A 20,102-nucleotide genomic window follows, 5' to 3' on the forward strand; every position below is an offset into this window, starting at 1 on the left:
GGGGGGGGGTGGTATATATATAGTCAAATCATGTATATGAACAACCCTACTTCACCAGATTTACCCGTTACCTTCTTTGCTTTTGGTTAAATACAATTTCTTGTTTACAAATTATTCACTAATTAAGGTCCTTTCGCTTATTTTTACCATTTTCAGATTATAAGAAGCAACTTCATCTTTTGCGCACAAAAAAAAAAAGAAGCAATGAACATGTTATCCGCAAGATGGTTCTCTGAGCAGGTATACATATAAACACATAAACGTATATGTGTGTAATTGTTCGATCTCAATCATATACTATATATATTTTCATCTGGTACTGTCTTTTTCACTTATTTTTTTTTGTTTTTTGTTTTTGTGATGATATATACAGGAAATAGAAGAAAATAGCATTATTCAACAATTTCACATGAAGTCAATAGTGGGAGAGGTCCATGAAGCTCAATACACCCTTCCAAACTCTTTCCACACTAACATTAATCCTTCTTATGATGATGATTTGATAGAAATGAAACCATCAAAGATCCTCAAGACTACTTACATATTACCACAATTGCCACCGCCACATTCTTCTTCTCTTCCTCCTAATTCAAAGCCTCATCTTCATTGCCAGCCTTCCTCAAGAATTCTCTCTTTCGGAAATGCTGGTTCAAATGTTATGGATCATGACTACTCTCCCAACTCAATCTTTAGCCCCAAAGTAGAGGCCACTACAAGAAAACAAGCTGTTTGGGACTCCAAAAATCGTCCTAAAATGGTCGCAAATGCACTATATATGACTATTTTGTGACTGTTTTGAATAGTCGTTAAAATTTGGTCGCAAAATTTATTGGTCCCGATATAGTCACAAAATACTGACCACTATGTGACCTCATTTTATGTCTTAAATTTGCGACTACATTAAGATCAATATGTAGTCATATATTCCTGACCCTTTTGCGACAAACTACATAAAAAAAAGTAAAAAAAAAATATAAAAATTTATACAAGAAAATGAAATTAAAAGTAGTTTTTATTTCTTTCGTAAATTCATTATATATATACAATATATCTATATAACTATATCTATAGATTGGCAACTGCCGGAGATGTATTATTACAGCGACGGAGAACAAAACGGTGGCGGCGACCGGAGTGCCAGAGATGCGACTGTGCAGAAATCGAGATGTATTGATGGTGAACTGGCAGAAGATTCGAAATGTAGTGGTGGTGGTAAACGGTGCGAGCAACCACCATCATCTCCGACATCGTTGACACTGGGATCTTCAGATCCACCACCTCTGACGTCGTCGTTGACAATAGGGTCTTCAGATTCAACACCTCTGAAGTCGTTGTTGACACTGATTCTTCAGATCTGTGGTTGAGACCTAAAGTACAAATCAAATAAATAATTAAAACACATAGAATTTCTCCAGATCTATTCTCAGCAACGATGGGTTCAGAAACAGATTAAGAACGGAGAGAGAAAAAGAGACAAACTTGTTTCCACCGTCTACACTGACGCGGTTGCTGTATTAGATCCGACGGCCGGTATAGAAACCACGTTTAACTCTGCTCCTTTGGTATCTTCAGAGGAGAAGGCGACAAAGAGAGAAGATGAGGAAAAGAGAGAAAACAAAAATTGATTTTCTTTAGAAAGAAAGGGAAAGACACGATGAGTAGAAGGGAAGGAGAAAAGAAGATGATTTCTGTCCGTTGGATTGACTTCATCAATGGTGGATAATAAACTAATGACAATCTTTGCCATTTAAGAATAGCCAATGAGAAATTTTCCCCTTTTTTCTTTGATAAATTTTGGTAATTTGATTTCATTTTATGTTATAATTTAGATATTGGGGGTATGGATTTATAAAGTATTAGAATTGATTTAGATTTAAATTTTGATCTATTAGATTTCAATTAGATTTATAAAGAAAACATTTTGGTTTTTTTTAAAGTGATGGATTTCTGTTTTTAATATATATATATATATATATATATAAGTTACATTATTCGAGTTTTATAATTATGATTAAAATAAAAAATGACTAGCAAAAATTGGTAACAAGCATTCAAAAGCACTTATAGTCCAAACTTATTATACATATAAAATTTTAAGTTGAAGGGCCACAAAGATTTACAAATGATTTTACAACTCAGATTAGAATTCTCAATGTAATTAGAAATTACATAAAAATCACAAATATTACATAAAAATCACATGTAACACTTATACATGTTATATATGTAAGTTGCAAATATATTTTCTAAACATTGGAAATTAAAGTGTTTTGGGTATTAGAATGATTGAGTGTCTAAAATAGTTCATATCTATGTAGAAACAAATAACTTAACATATTTTACAATTCTTTATTGTTGAATATATAAATAAATTCGTTAGGCCTTGGTAAAAAGTAGCAAATTCGTCACAATCTCATGTGTTAGTAGCAAAGTGGTGGCAAACTAGTCGCAAATATGTGACCGTATTAGTACAATAGTCGCAAAGTGTAACTGTTTTGTGACCTTATTCTATGAATCACAAACTTATACATATCAAATTTTAAGTTTAAGGGCCACAAAATTTTGCAAATGATTTTACAAGCACTCATATTAAGAATTATAACTACTATCTATGAGTGTAATAAGTAAAAACTTGATATAGTAAGTAAAGTTAGAAATTACAAAACAATCACAAACAAGATATAGAAATCACATGTAATACTTATACATGTTATGTAAGTTGCAAATATTTTTTCCTAAACATTTGAAATTATATTTCTTTTTGATATAATGATGATTCATTGTCTAGAGTGATTCATACCAATGTAGAAATAAATACATTCACAAATTTTATAATTCTTTATTGTTGAATATACATAAACAATTATTAGAAGTTAGTAAAAAGAAGCAAATTCGTCACAATCTCAGGTGTTAGTAGCAAAGTAATCACAAAATAGTCACAAATAATTAACAAAATAGTCTCAAAATGTGACCGTTTTGCGACACTATTTTGTGAGACAAACAAAAAAAAATTAAAGCCTCCAAAAAGAAAAAGAAAAAATATATGATTCGGCAATCACTCGTAGAATTATAAAAAATATTTCTTAAATTAATGAGTAAAAAATTGATATAAAGAAAATACCTAAAGTCACAAATAAGTAGCAAATTTGGGACTACTTTTGTGACTGAAACTCCCGACCATAAAAAGCGTCTCTAATTCGTCACAATTTACGATTATTTTAGGATTACAATGATATAGTCTTATAATAGTCTTATAATAGTCACAAATATGAGACGATTTGGAGACTACAACTGTTTGTAGTAATTTTGGGACTGTTTTGCAACCATTGTTTATGTAGTCTTCTATTAGTTATAAATTCGTCCCAAAAACGTTACAATTATTTGTGACCAAAAAAAGAGTCATAAACTGTAGTCTCAAACTGCATGTTTTCTTGTAGTGGGCGGAAGTGCCACCACACCGGAACAGTGAGCCGATTATTCAAAAAGGGACCAAGAGGACTCAACCTTTGCCTAGAAGCCAATCCAATGCTCAAGACCACATAATCGCCGAAAGAAAACGCAGAGAGAAGCTTACTCAAAGATTTGTAGCTCTTTCCGCTCTAGTTCCTGGCCTTAAAAAGGTACATACAACCTCTTATCTCCTTTGATTTATCGTAGAAAGTAACGTTTTCTTGAATCCATATGTGTAATTTCTTGAACTTTTGTGTGTAGATGGACAAGGCTTCTGTGTTGGGAGATGCACTAAAGCATATAAAGTATCTCCAAGAAAAAGTGGGAGAGTTGGAGGAAGAGAAGAAAGAGAGAAGATTGGAATCAATGGTACTTGTGAAGAAGTCTAAGCTGATTTTGGACGATAATAATCAGTCATCTTCTTCTTCTTCATGTGAAGATGGCTCTTCGGGCTTGGATCTGCCTGAGATCGAAGTAAGATTCTCGGATAAAGATGTTTTAATCAAGATCCTTTGCGAGAAGCAAAAAGGCCATATTGCCAAGATTATGGCTGAGATTGAGAATTTGCGTTTCTTGACAATAACTAATTCAAGTGTATTGCCATTTGGACCAACTCTTGACTTCACCATTATAGCTAAGGTATGCCTATGCACACGCATATATAAACAAATGTACTTGTTCTTACTTCTAGATTAACATCTCTTAATGTTTATTTGCAGAAGGAGAGTGATTTCGACATGACACTCATGGATGTTGTAAAGAGCTTGAGGTCTGCTTTATCGAAGTTCATGTGATTGTTTCAAAGTTTCATGCTTATACGTTAGGAGATCTAGTTGAACATATCGAAGAATTAATCATAAGTGTTTTTATTCCATGAAAATGTTCGTTTAAATAATGATAAGTTGTATGATTGATGGATTTTGTCGTCTCTATTTCACTTACTTTTCCCTTTTTTTTGTGTATTCATTCATATATTGAATTTCTAAAGATGTAAAGCACTTTCGTTTGTGTAATGAGTCAATGTTAATTAATTTTACGTGAAACATCGATGCCAAACTAAAACGCTTATTTTGTTATTAGTTAAACTTTTTTTTGTTTTAACTGTTATTAGTTATATTAGCAATGAACATACGTAAATCTTAATTACATGCAAAATAAGGAACAAAAATATTTAATCGAAGTGATATACAAGATATATGAGCAATTTACTAATTGTTGATTAATAACATGATAAGTCGAGGAACTCCACAGGACTAATTGTCTTTCCTTCCGTATAATTAGGACAAATCGTGAATTAGAAAGTGGATAACTATCCTTCTCTTCCTTTCAGTTTTAATAAAAATATTATACATTTTTAAAAAGGAATATATCAGATATATTATATTTTTATATATGTTAAATATATATATATATATATTTTATATATTCTTTTTTTTTATAAAGATCAGGTATATAATATTTTTATATAATCTATATATATTAAAACGTCCAAATAGTGGATTACAAATACCAATATAATTTTTTTTGACAGCCTAAAATTATATTTTATATGTACACATAAATATGCACATACAGTATCTTCATGTATAATAGGACTCTGAAGGTAACTCTGATTAATATGTAACTTTTTAAAAAATCTCTGTTTAATATACTAACTCTTTTTTGTTGTGAAGTTATATTAATCAACAACAAATTTCTCTAATCAACAAGAAAAAAGACTCCGATTAATACATACGAAAGAGTATATTGATATATATGCTGGACAGAAATCTACTGTCAAACTCAAATCTATCGGGGAAAAGATGTTCAAAATATTAGGAAATATATACAAATAACAGTTGCAATAGTAGTCAAAGACTTTGGCATTGCTTTTCCTAGTTATCCTTCACGTGTTACATGGTGTTTTGGTGGGTATCAAAACCTATGTGTTTCCCGTTGACAACGCACCTATTCTCTGTTTCGTCATTTGTGTGGATAAGTCTTTCTGCTTTTTGATATTAAAGCAACTATCCTGATTTAATATATTTATGTATTATGAGAGAGGAAAAAGAAAAAGAAATATATATAATTAACGGGCAAATTCCTTAAGAACCGGGTTACCAAATACATACAAAGAGGTTTATTAAATTCTAATTACAAACGTGGGATATTGTTACTTTAATTTAGTATATTCTTGATTACAATACCAATGTAAAACCAATTACAAACTCTGCCGAGTTCGGATTTGTCTTAGTTGAGCCCAAATAACCCAACGGCAATATGTATAACTAATTTTTCTGTCAGTTCTCATTATATTTTTCTTTATAAATGACAAGTAATACATTACATATGATCTGTCAACTGAGTAAGAACATACCTTTTTAACAGCTGATGTGAATAAGTACTCTTGCTAATACTTTTTTATTAAGATGTAATTATATGATAATAAAAACAAGAACATTGTATGACGACCGTCGAGATTTGTCCTGATTGTCATATGATTTTTTTGGACGGCATGTCTAGATCGCAATACCACAAAGCAGTATCAGAAAGAAATTACGTCACATCATGATATAAAAATAATTTACGTAACATCAATGTTGTTAAGAGAGTTACTTTGCATGCCTATTGGTCTTGGTAGTAATATTGATCAATTCTCTATAATATCTCAAGATTCTCGATGCCTCTTAGCATACGGCCGTCCAGTTAGGCGTATGGTTTGGTAGATAGTGGTCTTTGTAGAAGTGGTTACCAGAGTTATACACTTATACATATGCAATTAGATGTTTACGAAAACATATACGTATGTTATCACAAGCCATAATTAACAACAACAAAAATTCACTAATTCATCATTGTTTTGTTTTCATGTCACAAAAACTGGAATTTAGTAAGTATTCATTCTATTAAGAAAAAAACAAAGAAGGAATCAGCTGCTTCATGTGACTCTTGTTGCTTTCAAATGCACAATATATAATCCAAAAGTCGACATCCACATGACATGAGATGACGACTCGCACTATATATATAATACATGCTAATCCGATCCTTTTCTATTATTGAGTTGAAAACTGGGGAAGTTCTGTTTTTGGCATATACAAAATGCAATTTAAAACGTGGGAATTTTCCAAATTCAGTATATTATCAATGTAATATCGGGTCACTTTGCTCTTTGCATCACCTTTGAACAATAAATAACATAATCTCATGTGAAGCCATATGTATTAACGTGCATGGTCAAAATCATACTATTTAATAATACAAAAATGAAAATTATGTTTTTATGACACTACGTACATTCACATTCCAGTATAATTTTAAAATAATTACCAAAACAAAAAAAGTTAAATTTTAAAATTATTTTCCTCCGAGTGTCGTTCAATTCAAAAGATCCACTCGCCTCGAAGCATCCAATTTTATAAGGGACAAGCACGACAAAGCACAGGAATCGCCGTTCGCACACCATGTGAGCTGCTTATAGCAGCCTGCTATATCACGTGATGTCACGTGTGCATCACTTGTCCCCCTAACCCTAATCCGTAGTCATTAACTCATTAATTTCTCGACACGATTGGGCAACTTGTGTGTTTATTGTTTATATGGAAAAGCGAGCTAGTATTATTGATACGAATGACAAATTAAAGCCAGTATACAAAAACTACCTCAAAATGTACAAACGCTTTTTTAATTGATAGCTTAAATTTGTTTCAGATAGGTACAATTACAAGTACCTAAGACTTGCATTAGTCTCTCTGGGTTTTGTTTGTTGCTTGTTTTAAAGTCTCTTAAGCTTTATTATATACGGGTTACACGCTCACATGGTTAGTATTGATGCATCACTCTATGGTATATATCGCTGGTTTGATAATAATATGAAGAGTTTTTAGTTGAGTTAATGAAATCAATTTGAAATACTGAAAAATCAAATAAATTTTTATTTTAACAGTTATATATATTGATTAGTTAAATACTGATAAGTGATAACAAAAAGGAATTAAAGTTATTGACAAACAAAAAAGGAAAATTTCCTTAAACCGAATTATCCGATTTATACATTAAAAAAAAAGTTGAATGATTCAACTTAATACGCAAAACAAGCTAACAACATAACGCATCTTATTTTTTTATTGAGATTGTTACTGTGTAAATCAGACATCGGAGAAAGAAAAAAAACCTGTAGAAACAATGACAAGGAAAGAGGTGGTTCTGGCCGTGACGGCTGCAACGGTTACGACGGTTGCAGCGGCTGTACTAATGAGTCGGTGGATTCGGACGAAGGAGCGACGGCGGAAACAAACGCAAAGGATTTTAAGGAAATTTGCTAGAGAATGCGCCACGCCGGTCTCTAAGCTATGGGCGGTGGCGGACGCCTTGATCGCTGACATGACCGCCTCTCTCGCGGCTGCAGTCGCCGAGACTTGTGGTTCCCTCAACATGCTCGTTTCATTCGCCGGTTCTCTCCCTTCCGGGTAAGTCATCAGAATACTCTGTTTTGCCACAGAGAGTATCATCAGATAGACCATTAATAAACGCTATAATGATTTGTAGTGATGAGAAAGGGGTACACTATGGAGTTAACTTGAGAGCCAAGGAACTTCTACTGTTACGTGGGAGTTTACGAGGTAATGAAGAGCCTATTTCGGATGTACATAAGCAAGAGATTTCGATCCCTGACGATGTTTTAAACGCTTCTTTCAAGGTATGAATTATATAGATACACATCTTGGATTACACGTTAGGTTTACTTAAAGTTTTTAAGATTTTGTTTTGTGGATTCAGGAGTTGTGCGATTTCATATCATTAGAGCTTGTTAAATTTCTTGCGATGAACCCTGGTGAAGATACAGAGGAAGTGAAGGATCTCGGGTTTACATTAACACGCTCTGTTGAGCAGATTGGATCAGGTTCAATATTGGCGATACAGAGGAAGAGTTTAGCAAATGATGATGATAATAAAGTTCGGAAGGAGTTGGTGAATGGTATGAATGAATCACTGAAGAGCCATGGTCTGAATATTCGGATGAACACAGCGCTGGTAAGGGAGTCTAAAGATGATCCGAGATGAAGTTTTAATCTTAGACTTTATAATAATGTTTTTGGGATCAGGTGGATAACACAGTAGGAGAGTTGGCTGGAGGAAGGTACTATCACAAGGACACAGTGGCTGCAGTATCATTAGGTATGGGAACTAACGCTGCCTACATTGAGCAAGCTCAAGAGATTCGATGTGGAAACCTGCGATACCCCAGACACAAGAAATCGTATGTTAAGATACTTTAGAGTTTCGTCACATTTGATCCAATTTCATGACCATAAAGCTTTTATGAAGTTGTGATATCAAGTGGTTTGTACATGATAAGATTGTAGGTTGTTAGCACAGAGTGGGGAGATTTCAAATCTTGTCATCTTCCTATAACCGAGTTTGATACTTCTCTTGACGCGGAAAGCTTGAATCCCGGAAACCAAGTAAGAATTCATATCTCTTGAGGTTTTTGGTACAAATTCATTGTTTTGTGTTTTTTTTTTTTTTGAGAATGGTATTTTCCTCTGTTTTAAGGTGTTTGAGAAGATGGTGTCCGGAGGATACTTAGGGGAGATAGTGAGAAGAGTGTTGCTAAGAATGTCTGAAGAAACTGCTCTCTTTGGAGATGCATTGCCTCCAAAACTAACCATTCCTTACATTTTATGGTACGTTTACTGTCTCTTCTTTATTCCTTACATTTTTTTTTATTATTCATTAATTTCGAGCTTAAATTAGGCCGCCAGACATGGCTGCGATGCATCAAGATATATCCGAAGAACGAGAGATTGTGAACAGAAAGCTCAAGGAAGTTTTTGGGGTAACCTTCATAAGACTCATCATTTAATGCAATTTTTACCAACTACTAGTAGAGTACAAGCGTTTTGTAATAAAATCAAGCACTTCTTGAAAATCTTGTGTGAATGAACCTATACATAGATAATGGATTCAACTCTTGCGGCAAGGGAAGTGGTGGTTGAAGTGTGCGATGTAGTAGCGGAACGAGCTGCTCGTTTGGCTGGAGCAGGAATAGTTGGGATGATAAAGAAGCTGGGAAGGTTAGAGAAGAAGATGAGCATTGTGATAGTTGAAGGAGGATTGTACGATCATTACAGAGTCTTTAGAAACTATCTTCATAGCAGCGTTTGGGAAATGCTCGGTGACGAGTTATCAGATCACGTTGTTATTGAGCATTCTCACGGTGGATCTGCTGCCGGATCTCTCTTCCTTGCTGCCTGCCGCGGTGGCGGCCAACAAGATACCGAAACCTAATGATGATGATGTTTCTTTCTTTTTGTTTCCCTTTAAGATTATATGAAACTACATATATGCTCATATGTTCACTCTCTACGTACTTAAATTTTTACCCCATGAAACTTCAAATCAAGAAACAGAAGTGGCTATAAGAATTTTTTTTTTTTAAAAACACATCAAATATATTTTTTGTTTCTATTTTTTTTTTCTCCTAAAATTATATATATATATATTTGAAACGTTGGAATCAGTTTAGAATTAATCATATAAAATTTTGCAAACTTTTAGTAAATAATAAAATTCACAATTATAATTTACAAATTATTTTCGTAGCAATTGTTGTTGTTTTAAAAAAAGGAAACTTTGGTTCAAAAAAAAAAACAACAACAATGATGGGCCAAAATAGCCCAATTTCGAGAAGGCCCATTAGTTGTATAATATTCATAATGGGTTTAGTTTCAGATTCAACAACGGGTCCTGATTCAGAGTTGAGTGGACGACATAACATAACCCTTTTTTCACATCTCTCTTCCTCAATAGTCTCAAAGTCGTAACACGAAGAAAGAAGAAGAAGAAGATCCCGGAGAATAATATGGCTACGGCGATTGTACGTTCAGCTCTTTCACGAGCAGCGATCCGCGTAACTCCCAAGACAACCGTCGCTCCTAAACGAAGCTTCTCCTCTTCCGCCGGCCATGACGATGCTTGTAATTTGTCTCCTCTCTCTCTCTCTGTTTACCATTTCGATTCGATCTAGGATCTCTGTATTTTGATTTAGAATTAGGTCACGCTCGATTGCGATTCTTTGTTAATTGATTATGTTCTGAGCTGATTAAGATTCATATGATTTTACACGGATTCCAGTTTCTTGTTTGGGGAACCAATTCGGATACCTAGCTCTGTTGATTTGGGAATTGATTCTGTAGATCGATTGGGTCAAACACGTTTGTTCTTTGACGATTTTACTCGATTTCGCAAAATCAGCTTGGTACGATATAGCCATTATGTATTTATCATCAGTTTTTGTTTAAATTGATTTTTTTTTTGGTACAGATGAAGCAGCGAAGTGGGAGAAGATAACGTATTTGGGTATTGCTAGTTGCACTGCTCTAGCCGCCTATGTTTTGTCCCAGGGCCATCATCACGGTGAAGACCCTCCTGTAAGCTTCTCTTACAACCCCCCTTCCATTGGGATTACTGCTATAACTTCTCTGATTTTGAGAATCTTAAGTCTTCCTTGCCTAGTGTGAGACAATGTTTAATTAATATGACCACTGAAATGGAATTGAGTATGCAGATTGTGAAATTGTTCAGAAAGCTACTTTTTTTTACTTTTACTGATTTGGCTCTCATCTCATTTATTCTGCTGTATAATTTAAGCTTGCATTGCCTTGATTTTGTCGTGAACCATTCTTTTCTCTTGTTGTTTCCTTCTTGCAGGCCTATCCGTATATGCACATCCGTAACAAGGAGTTTCCTTGGGGTATGTGTGCCTTTTCAGTTTTGTTCTTTCTGTTCTCCCTCTTTACTGTCTTATGTTTGTGATCTGCAGCTTTGATGATGCGGTTTAGTTGTCACATATAATGACTCTTTTTAAAATTACTGGTTCTCCTAAAAACCATAAGAGAGATCATCAAAGAGTTATTTGTAACTTTGTTTTTCCAAATCCGTAACCGTTTGGTTTCTGAATCCATGCTTTCTATTTTGTCATTATCAGGTCCAGATGGTCTGTTTGAGGTGAAGCACAATGATGGGCACTGAGTCTTGCGTGTACACAATAATGTCTTCTTTGGTTTATTTGAAAGGCTAAATGCTTTACCGTATTTGTTCTTAACTTTTGTTTGTCAACGATTTGCTACTTCAGTCTCGTTTCTTTTGTTGGGAATAAGAATTTATACTCTGCTTGGTTTATTATCCAAGACTTGTGTCCTTCAAATCTCTTGTGATTCAATCTCAATAAAAAAAAAGAAAACTTTTTGATGATAATAGAGTGAGACTGGGGCAGAACTAGATATAAGAGTATGTATTGATAACTATCAAAAACTCAATACTACTGATTGGGACTTAAGACCCGTCATATGGTGAAAACTGGATAGTACAGAATATGGCTAATACCAATACATAACAACTTCACTTCTTTAAGAAACATCATCACAGAGCAGCAACTTTGTTGCTGGATAATCCGTTGCTCGCTTCAGAAAGAGTTTCTAGATCAGTTCGAGTATCCTTAGGTTGAGGCAGACTATCATCCAAAGCGGACTTGGTCTGTTCTTGATGGTTATGGATTTCCTCTGTCTTGACGTTTTTGTTGTTTTCCTCTTTCTCTGACTCTGTTTTTGCAATACCAGTCTCTGTGTCCTTTTTATCAGAATCTGAGTTGCCACTTCCATTGCCGGATTCACTGGTCTGTTCTTGATGGTTTTGGATTTCCTCTGTTTCGCCATTCTTGTTGTTTTCCTCTTTCTCTGACTCTGTTTTTGCTGTATCATTCTCTGTTTCCTTTTTATCAGAATCCGAATTGCCATTTCCATTGCCGGATTCACTCTGGCTTTCATTAGTCTTCTGTTCGTCAGTGCTCTTCTCCTGTGCGTTTGAAAAATCAGTAGATTCCACCTGTTCAATTTTCTTCTCACTGTTGGTGTTTTCCTTTTCCGTTGATACTGAAGACTCCTCTTTCTCTTGTTTCATAGTTTCTTTGTTTTCATTCTTCTCTTGAGATAAAGACTCTTCTCTCTCCTGCTTCACTGTTTCTTTGATTGCATTCTCCTCTTGAGAGGAAGACTCTTCCTTCTCCTTTTTATCAGTTTCTTTAATTTCATTATCCTCTTGAGATGAAGACTCTTCTTTCACCTTTTTCTCAGGTTGTTCCTTTTCGCTTTCCTCTTGAGATGAAGACTCTTCTTTCTTCTTTTCCTCAGGTTGTTCCTCTTTACTCTCCTCTTGAGATGAAGACTCTTCTTTCTCCTGTTTTACAGCTTCTTTGGTTTCATTATCCGCTTGAGATGAAGACTCTTCTTCCTCACTTTTCTTGGGTTCTTCCTCTTGTGACGAGGACTCTTCTTTCTCTTTCTTCTCGGATTCTTTGACTTTGCTTTCCACTACAGATGAGTGTTCAGAAGATTCTACCTTTTCCTTCTCATCTTCTTCGTTCTTCGTCTGTTGATAACCAGTGGATTTCCCACTCGATCCCAACTCATCACTCCCAGAAGTCTCTGTAGTCTCAGTTGCATTGGAAGTTGACTGTTTAGTCTCATCAGGCAATTCACCGTTCGAATCAGAAAACCCCTTCTCACCTTCTGGCTTCTCCCCAGTCTTTGACTCAGACTCACTCTTTGTCTCTTGCTGCTCACCATCATCACTACCAATCTCTCCATTCTCAGTTGTGTTGGAAGAAACTTGTTTAATAACAGAACCCTCCACCAATACACCAGTCTTTGGACCTGACTCATCTTCATGGAAACTAACACTCTCAGTAGTCTTAGACTTACCCTCTTCCTCAACACCAACCTTTTCATTGCTCTTCACCTCACTCGTCGTCCCATGCAATACCTCACTGGACGCATCATCTCCCTTGTAATTCATCTCTCTAGCTTCTTCACTCTCATCAACAACAACAACCTTCTTCTCACTATCTCCATTGTTTGAATCCTCCTCGTTCCCAATACCTTCGGTTTCCTTCTCGTTATTATCCCCTTCTACCACTGCTTTATCCTCGATTCTTTCCTCCTCCCTATCTACAATCTCATCTTCAACTTCAACTTCATCCTTCACATTGGTCGTCTCAACAACTCTAGGGTTAAGAATATCTTTCCTTCCAAGCTTAACAACTTTGTTATCATCATCATCAACAAGAATCTTAGTAGAACTCTCAACAAACTCAGATTTCTTCTCATGAGAATGCTTCATCTGATAAAGCAGCCATATTCCAACACTAAGCAACAGAGTCAATTGAATACAATGCTTCACCTTAATCCCCTTTGATCTCTGCCCTCCTCTTCTTGGCGTTCTCACCATTCTTTCTAACTTCGTTCCTTCCAAAAAGCAACCTAATTTTTTAAATTACCAAAAACAAAAAAACCCCTAAATACCCTCAGAGATCATCAATGAAACAGAAACGGAAGAACAAAACTACAAATCAGATGAAAACGATAAAACCCCAAAAGAGCTCAAGAATCTGATTTACCTGGAAAAGATTGAGGAGTTAGAATGAGAAAAAAATACAAACTTTGTGTGATTCAGTTCTTGGCGATGGATGAATGGGAAAAGAGAATGTGAACACAGAAGAGAGAGTATGAGAGAGTTCTTGGATCTCGCAAACTTTGCCACTAAGAAAAGAAAAAAAATAATCGTGCAACGCTTTCTTTGATCACAAACAAATTACGCAAACCTTTGACTAAATTAAATAATCACTTTGGAAATAGTTTATTTATTAGAGAGCAAACATATACTATTATTAGCAGATGACTTCAAAACGACTTCGTTCTGAAACTTCTTTTACTTTTTCGCTGACTTCAAAACGCCGACGTTGCAAGTCTCAGATGATGACTTCAACACGACGCCGTACGTGACCTTTTTTCTTTTTTCTTTTTTCTTTTACTCCTCCATGGACTTGTAACCGACGTCGGATTGATTTTATCGAAGTTCCTATCATTTTGTCTAATTGCCAATAAACATTCTATCAATTTTGAAATATTTATTCATATGAGGTTTTTTTTTTAGTTAGAATTTCTATATATTGTAATATTTTCCACTTTTTGTATAAGTGTCCAATGGCTCGAAAATTTTGTAACATTTATGACTGATATGGAAATTGAAAATTGCCACTGAAAATTTACATATGTGGAATTTTTTCTATTTTTAATGGTTACATTTTTTTTTTTTTGTGTATCTTATTATTTTAATGTGAGGTGGTGACATTTTGTTTCTAATATATATTTAATTAATATATAAAGATTAAATAGACTTCTAACCCTACCCATAAATTATTGGACCAGACCGGCCGGATCCGGATTGCACACACTGCAAGTTTTAACCCCGCATTGACGTTTGTTCGCAATGGAGTCTTCTTGGTTAAGGCGAGAATGGTCCCCGTGAAAGTGCCCTAACGGTAGACCTAATTCCTCCACCCACGCAAAAGGTACAGTTTTTATACTACTGCTGCATTAATTTTTTTTCAATTATTATTTTTTCTATTTTTAAATTCACCTTCAAATTGTATTTATGCTATATATACTGTATAAATTATCCGACTAATTCTAGTATATCCATAAACCGGATCTCCAACATTAGACAAAAAAAAAAAAAATGGATTTCCTAGCTATATATATAGCCTTAATGATTTTGATATCTTAATTAGTGTTATTATAGTACGTACTTGAGGAGGCATGCAGGCTTTCTTTGCTTTATCTATTGTAAGCTTTCGACGAATTTAAGAACCCATCATAGCTCTCTTTCAATATTCCCATCCCGTGTACGTACTTCATCCAGTACCACGTACTTCTCATACTTATAATTGTAGATAGACATGATCATATTGTTGGACATCAGGACATGAGTTTGATGCATGGAGCATGGTATAATGGTACAAGTGTCGTGTTGGTGGTTATACCATAAATTCCATGTGTCACTTAGGGTTTATGAGCATGTTACATGTATAATATACCACGTAGAAAGTATTCACTAAATTAATGACGTAGACTTGATAATTAATTTAAATATTGTTGCATAAAGCATTTGAGATGTTGACAAAAAATTTAAACCTTTTGAGATGTGTTAGCATATTGCGTGTGAATATTCATATCCACTATTGGACCATTGGAATCCCCTCCACTTTTTGTCCCCGTAAGTTTTGTCCTCTAACTCTTTTGAAAATAACTATTCTCTGTACTATTTTATATATAAGAATACAAATTATCAGTTTTCTTTTCTTTTTGGTTTCAAACAAATATCAATATTTAACTATATCTTGTAAAATACAATACATATCCGGATATTTTTGGTAAATTTTTTGGAAAACTATACTTGAAAATGTGTCTAGCTCTTATGTAATGATGTGATATGGTTGACGATTAAACATATATTTCTTTTTGAGAAATGATATAAGAATATATCAACCACCTCATATACTATTATGAACAAAGTCCAGTGTCGTACAAGAACAATGAATGAGGTATGGAGCAATGGGGGACGTCAAGTAGATCATTGAAACAGAGAAAGAGATTATGCATGTGTCCAAAATGCCTCCACGTGACTGTACCTTGTCAACTCTGTGCTTTAACGATTTCTATCCAATACATATTTTTTTTTTCAAAATTACTTCCATAGTTCCAAGGAAGTGATGCAACAGGGAAGAGATCGGAAACAGTTAAGTAAAACGGTAAGAAGCAGAAACAAAAAGGGATCGGAATGGCCAAAGTATTTTTTTTGCTTTGGAACTCTCATTTTCCTTCCTTGTTTGTTGTTTCTTATTTTGAGTCTTTTCATTTTGTCACTTTGCTTTTAAAGGTTTTCTCCATCGTGCGACAATGTGCAATCAATTCAATCGTCTCCTAACAAAATGCGTTTTTCCCAAATTTCAAAACTTTTTATAAAGAGTTAGCATTTTGAGATCTGTCGGTCCACATATATTAAAATATTGTAATGACACAAAAAAAAAAAAAAAATTATCACAAGACCAAGGTATCCGTAATAAAAGAAGTTTTAGTGAAAGACAGAAAAATAGCAGATCACCTTTTAATGTAGTCCTCCTATCACTAAGTTCCCATTCAAGAAATTTTTTGTTTTTAAAAATTAATGCAGATGAACTGTGTGCAGTTCATATTTTTTTGTTTTTTTTGTGGTAAATACAGGAAAAATATGTGCAGATCTGGTCTACAGCTTTTTTTTTGATGTTGTTCACCTTTGATCTGCATTTGAACTGCTAAATTTTTGATCTATTTTTATTCTGTTTGATCTGCTTGAACTACTTGATCTGCTCTGCATGTAATACTTTCTCCATTTAAGGCCTAAAAATGGTTTAAGTTCTCCACCTACGAAATAGCAAAATCAAGACGATTTTAAAACAAACCATTCATTTTTAACTACAATTTTGCAACTCAAGCTGATCGAAGCCTAAGTGAAAATCATCATGTACAAATTATTAAGTAGATAATATTTGATCAAGTACGTTACCAACTAGAATTGATTCATAAATGTTAGATAGCTGGATTTTACCAAAGAAAAAGCTTATAAAAAGTTTTTGGAGTGGGTCTCGTATATAGTATAACAGTATTTTCCATCGACCTTTGGATAATAGCATTATGCGTATTATAAGTTAGAAATATAGTGAATCATTTAGAAGAAATTTATATAAAATATATGGAGCGGCGTTGGCGTTCAGAAGATTGGTTTAAGGCGTGGTGGCAGTGTACCGACTTTGATTGACACTTGAGTCTCCCTCCACCAAATTCCAAATGTATAAATTTTCTTTAAATTCAACTATATATATATATTGGAGTTGCATTATTATTATGTAACAAATGAAAACAAAACAAACAAAAAATGGGGGGGGGAGGGGAAGTAAAGTCATTCAAAGGAAGAACAGTGGAGAGAATCAAGACTGTTTGCTTTGCTTGATTTGTGAAATTAGTAAACCCCACACAAACAAAGACACATCTTCTCCTCTTTTGTTTTGTCACTTCCCTTCTTCATCTTTCTTTTCCATATATGTTCAATCCCATCAACGCTTCAATTTTTCTTTATGAATAGGCTTTGTCAACTCTCATATTAATTTCGACAAAAATTTCTATTCCAAATGTTAAACATGCTTTAAGTAGAAATTGATCATTGGCTTTTTAAGTAGATATCTTGATGACTTGATTGCTATACACTATCATCATTTGGGTAACACAACACAATAGTCTACATTGTACAGTCTAATGTATACTCCATTAGTTTTTTCCTTTTAACCCCGAGTCAAGTCAAAAAAATGTTTTTTTTTTTTTTTTAAGTTTCTTGGTTTCAGTTTCAGATCTAAGTTTTAATTGTTTTTTTTAAATACAACAGTTATATTGAAACTGGGACGTAATACAATATGGTATGTCAGTATATAAAAAGGTACAACATATATCATCAAATCATAGTAGTACAGCTTAGGTATTGATATTTCTTGCTGTTTTAACATATAAATATAAATATAACTAATAAATTTCAATGAGAACACTACTGAAACAAGTACTAGGACACAGAAAAATCACCAGTGGTCACTAATTAAATTAATCATATATAAATAAAATATGTACAAAAAAACCCAAAATCCAATGTGTGAATGACATAATCGTGAAAACGGCGACGTTCGACGAAACGACAGCAAAGCGGCTGATTTTTTTTTTATCTATCGGGCAAATGGAGTTATCATTTGGTGTATCAAACGTATCTTTGTCTCTCTGTTAAACCCTCTCTGTTAAACCAGTAAATAATTTTTTTCATACATTACATAAAATCTCATATTTATATGTATAAAGAAGAGTAGAGATGCATACGTACGTGTGTGATGTAACTTTCATCCATAAAATTGGTATTTGTCAGAATCGTCTTGAAAATAGGTTTCCGTGCGTTCTGTTTACGATGCGTGTAATATACTTATCATCTAAAAGATTTTTACTTTCACGATTAGTAAAAATTTATAACAAATCGTTTTGGATAATCTCTGTTCGTTTTATTTTATTTTAGTTTAATGTTAACCACACTATGATACTCCTAAACAACAATATCATGATCAGTAACATAAACTTATCATAAAATCAGAAGATTACAACTCAAATATCTTTGACCAAAAAAAAAAAGAAAACGACTAAAAATATAAATATACACAGAGATTAATATAGAATATGAATCCCAAAAAGAAAAGAAAAAAAAATTGTAGTGAAAAACTCATCAAGGGTTGTAGATAGAGTTACCACATTTGCATTTCCAGCTCATGGGTTTGTAATTAGTACTATCGTCTCCTCTGGTGTAATCAAGATGAATCATCTCAGAGGAGGAAGAAGTAAAAGGAGAATGAAGCTTTGTTTGAGGATTTGTAGGGACTTGAATTGCTTCACAATGACCACAAGAACGACATCTCACCCTTTCACATCTTGGTGGTCTTGATCCTATTAGACCTCTCATCATCATCATCTTCTCATCTTGATCTCCTCCTCTCTGTTCAAAATTATAGCACTTTTTTAAAACAACCCAAATTGAATCTTGTTTAACAGAGCCAAAAAAACAGAGGAGGTTTTAAAAAGTACCTTGGTGAATTCGACAGAGTTTGGCTCTGGTCTACCTGAAAATTGTCATAAGAAGTAAAAGAAAGATTTAAGATTATGATATGAAGGGTTACGTATGATAGATAATATGGAAATGTGATATTGACCCCATATCTTACCATTAGCCATAAGACTGAAATGGGTCGAATTAAGAATCAGCAAAATCAGTAGAAAGCTTGACATGTTGCTGCTGCTCCACAACACCATTTTCAGAGACAAGATCGGCTTGCAGTTTACACAAGAAAACAATTAGACTTTCTCTCTCCTCTAGTCTCTCTCTCTCTCTTTCTCTCTCTCACACACTCTTGTCTCACTATCTCTGCGTGGTTGATGTGTGTAGAGGAAGATTTGTAAGTAAAGAAGAAAAAGGAAAGTGACTACCCCTCTGAAGGGCTAAATAAAAAAAAACTTCCTAAAAGAATACTACACGCACAAATATATTAGGTGATATATATACATGTATGCACGTAAAGCCGTTTTCTTATATAAATTGAGTTGACATAAATAATAATGTAACTTTTTTTTGTTTGACAATAAATAATAATGTAACTTATATCTTATCTACTCTTTTATTTATTTTTTGTTGTATCATCACATCATCAAAAAATAAGAAAGAAACAAAAAATAAATGTCGGGACGTCCATAAATTAATGTTTTTGGAAATAAATCTATGATGTATAATTAAAAAATAGTCAGGTATCTCTATTAACGTGTATGTATTGATTGATACGTATGTGTCTTACAAGTTACAAGACTACAAAGAGTCGAATAAAAACAAGAATCAGGTGAAAAGGAAATTACGTAGGTACAAAAGAGCAGGATTGAGTAATTAATTTTTAACGCAAATACAACAGTTTTATACTAGTATAATGTTAAATTCATAAGAGATAGCCACATTAAACAGAAACCTATGAAAATAGGTTAATTAATCCTTTCAGTTATTAAAAAAAACATAATACAATACACTAAAAAATAAAAGGATTTAGTTTTCATCATATTCACAGCTGTTTCGTAAAAAAGAAATAAAAAAAAACTTTTATCTGCCTATAAGAATTATACATTTTGTAAAAAAAGAAATTGAGTTTGCTTTTTTTTTTTTTTTTTTTTTTTTTT

General features: G+C 33.6%; 5 protein-coding genes and 1 pseudogene across 5 annotated transcripts; 4 read left to right on the forward strand and 2 right to left on the reverse strand.

Annotated features, from left to right (window-relative positions):
- Positions 129-933, forward strand: LOC104729377 (transcription factor bHLH25-like). Its single transcript, XM_019233954.1, has 2 exons — positions 129-240; positions 374-933. The coding sequence occupies exons 1-2, from the start codon at positions 205-207 to the stop codon at positions 788-790; spliced, it is 453 nt and encodes a 150-aa protein (XP_019089499.1). The 5' UTR covers positions 129-204; the 3' UTR covers positions 791-933.
- Positions 2,612-4,423, forward strand: LOC104733097 (transcription factor bHLH25-like). The gene is made up of 4 exons (XM_019233450.1): positions 2,612-2,617; positions 3,438-3,620; positions 3,712-4,089; positions 4,170-4,423. The coding sequence occupies exons 1-4, from the start codon at positions 2,612-2,614 to the stop codon at positions 4,242-4,244; spliced, it is 642 nt and encodes a 213-aa protein (XP_019088995.1). The 3' UTR covers positions 4,245-4,423.
- Positions 7,597-9,720, forward strand: LOC104729378 (annotated as a pseudogene).
- On the forward strand, positions 10,206-11,621 carry LOC104729380 (cytochrome c oxidase subunit 6a, mitochondrial). The gene is made up of 4 exons (XM_010448316.2): positions 10,206-10,409; positions 10,756-10,862; positions 11,143-11,185; positions 11,420-11,621. Exons 1-4 carry the CDS (start codon positions 10,295-10,297, stop codon positions 11,461-11,463), a joined length of 309 nt encoding a protein of 102 aa, XP_010446618.1. The 5' UTR covers positions 10,206-10,294; the 3' UTR covers positions 11,464-11,621.
- Positions 11,572-14,095, reverse strand: LOC104729379 (golgin subfamily A member 6-like protein 22). Its single transcript, XM_010448315.2, has 2 exons — positions 13,886-14,095; positions 11,572-13,748 (listed from the first exon to the last, which is right to left on the reverse strand). The coding sequence occupies exon 2, from the start codon at positions 13,714-13,716 to the stop codon at positions 11,854-11,856; it is 1,863 nt and encodes a 620-aa protein (XP_010446617.1). The 5' UTR covers positions 13,717-13,748; positions 13,886-14,095; the 3' UTR covers positions 11,572-11,853.
- LOC104729381 (EPIDERMAL PATTERNING FACTOR-like protein 2) lies at positions 18,455-19,392 on the reverse strand. The gene is made up of 3 exons (XM_010448318.1): positions 19,109-19,392; positions 18,972-19,006; positions 18,455-18,882 (listed from the first exon to the last, which is right to left on the reverse strand). Exons 1-3 carry the CDS (start codon positions 19,194-19,196, stop codon positions 18,616-18,618), a joined length of 390 nt encoding a protein of 129 aa, XP_010446620.1. The 5' UTR covers positions 19,197-19,392; the 3' UTR covers positions 18,455-18,615.

Source organism: Camelina sativa, chromosome 12 (assembly GCF_000633955.1).
Source record: "Camelina sativa cultivar DH55 chromosome 12, Cs, whole genome shotgun sequence".
Classification (NCBI taxonomy): domain Eukaryota; kingdom Viridiplantae; phylum Streptophyta; class Magnoliopsida; order Brassicales; family Brassicaceae; genus Camelina; species Camelina sativa.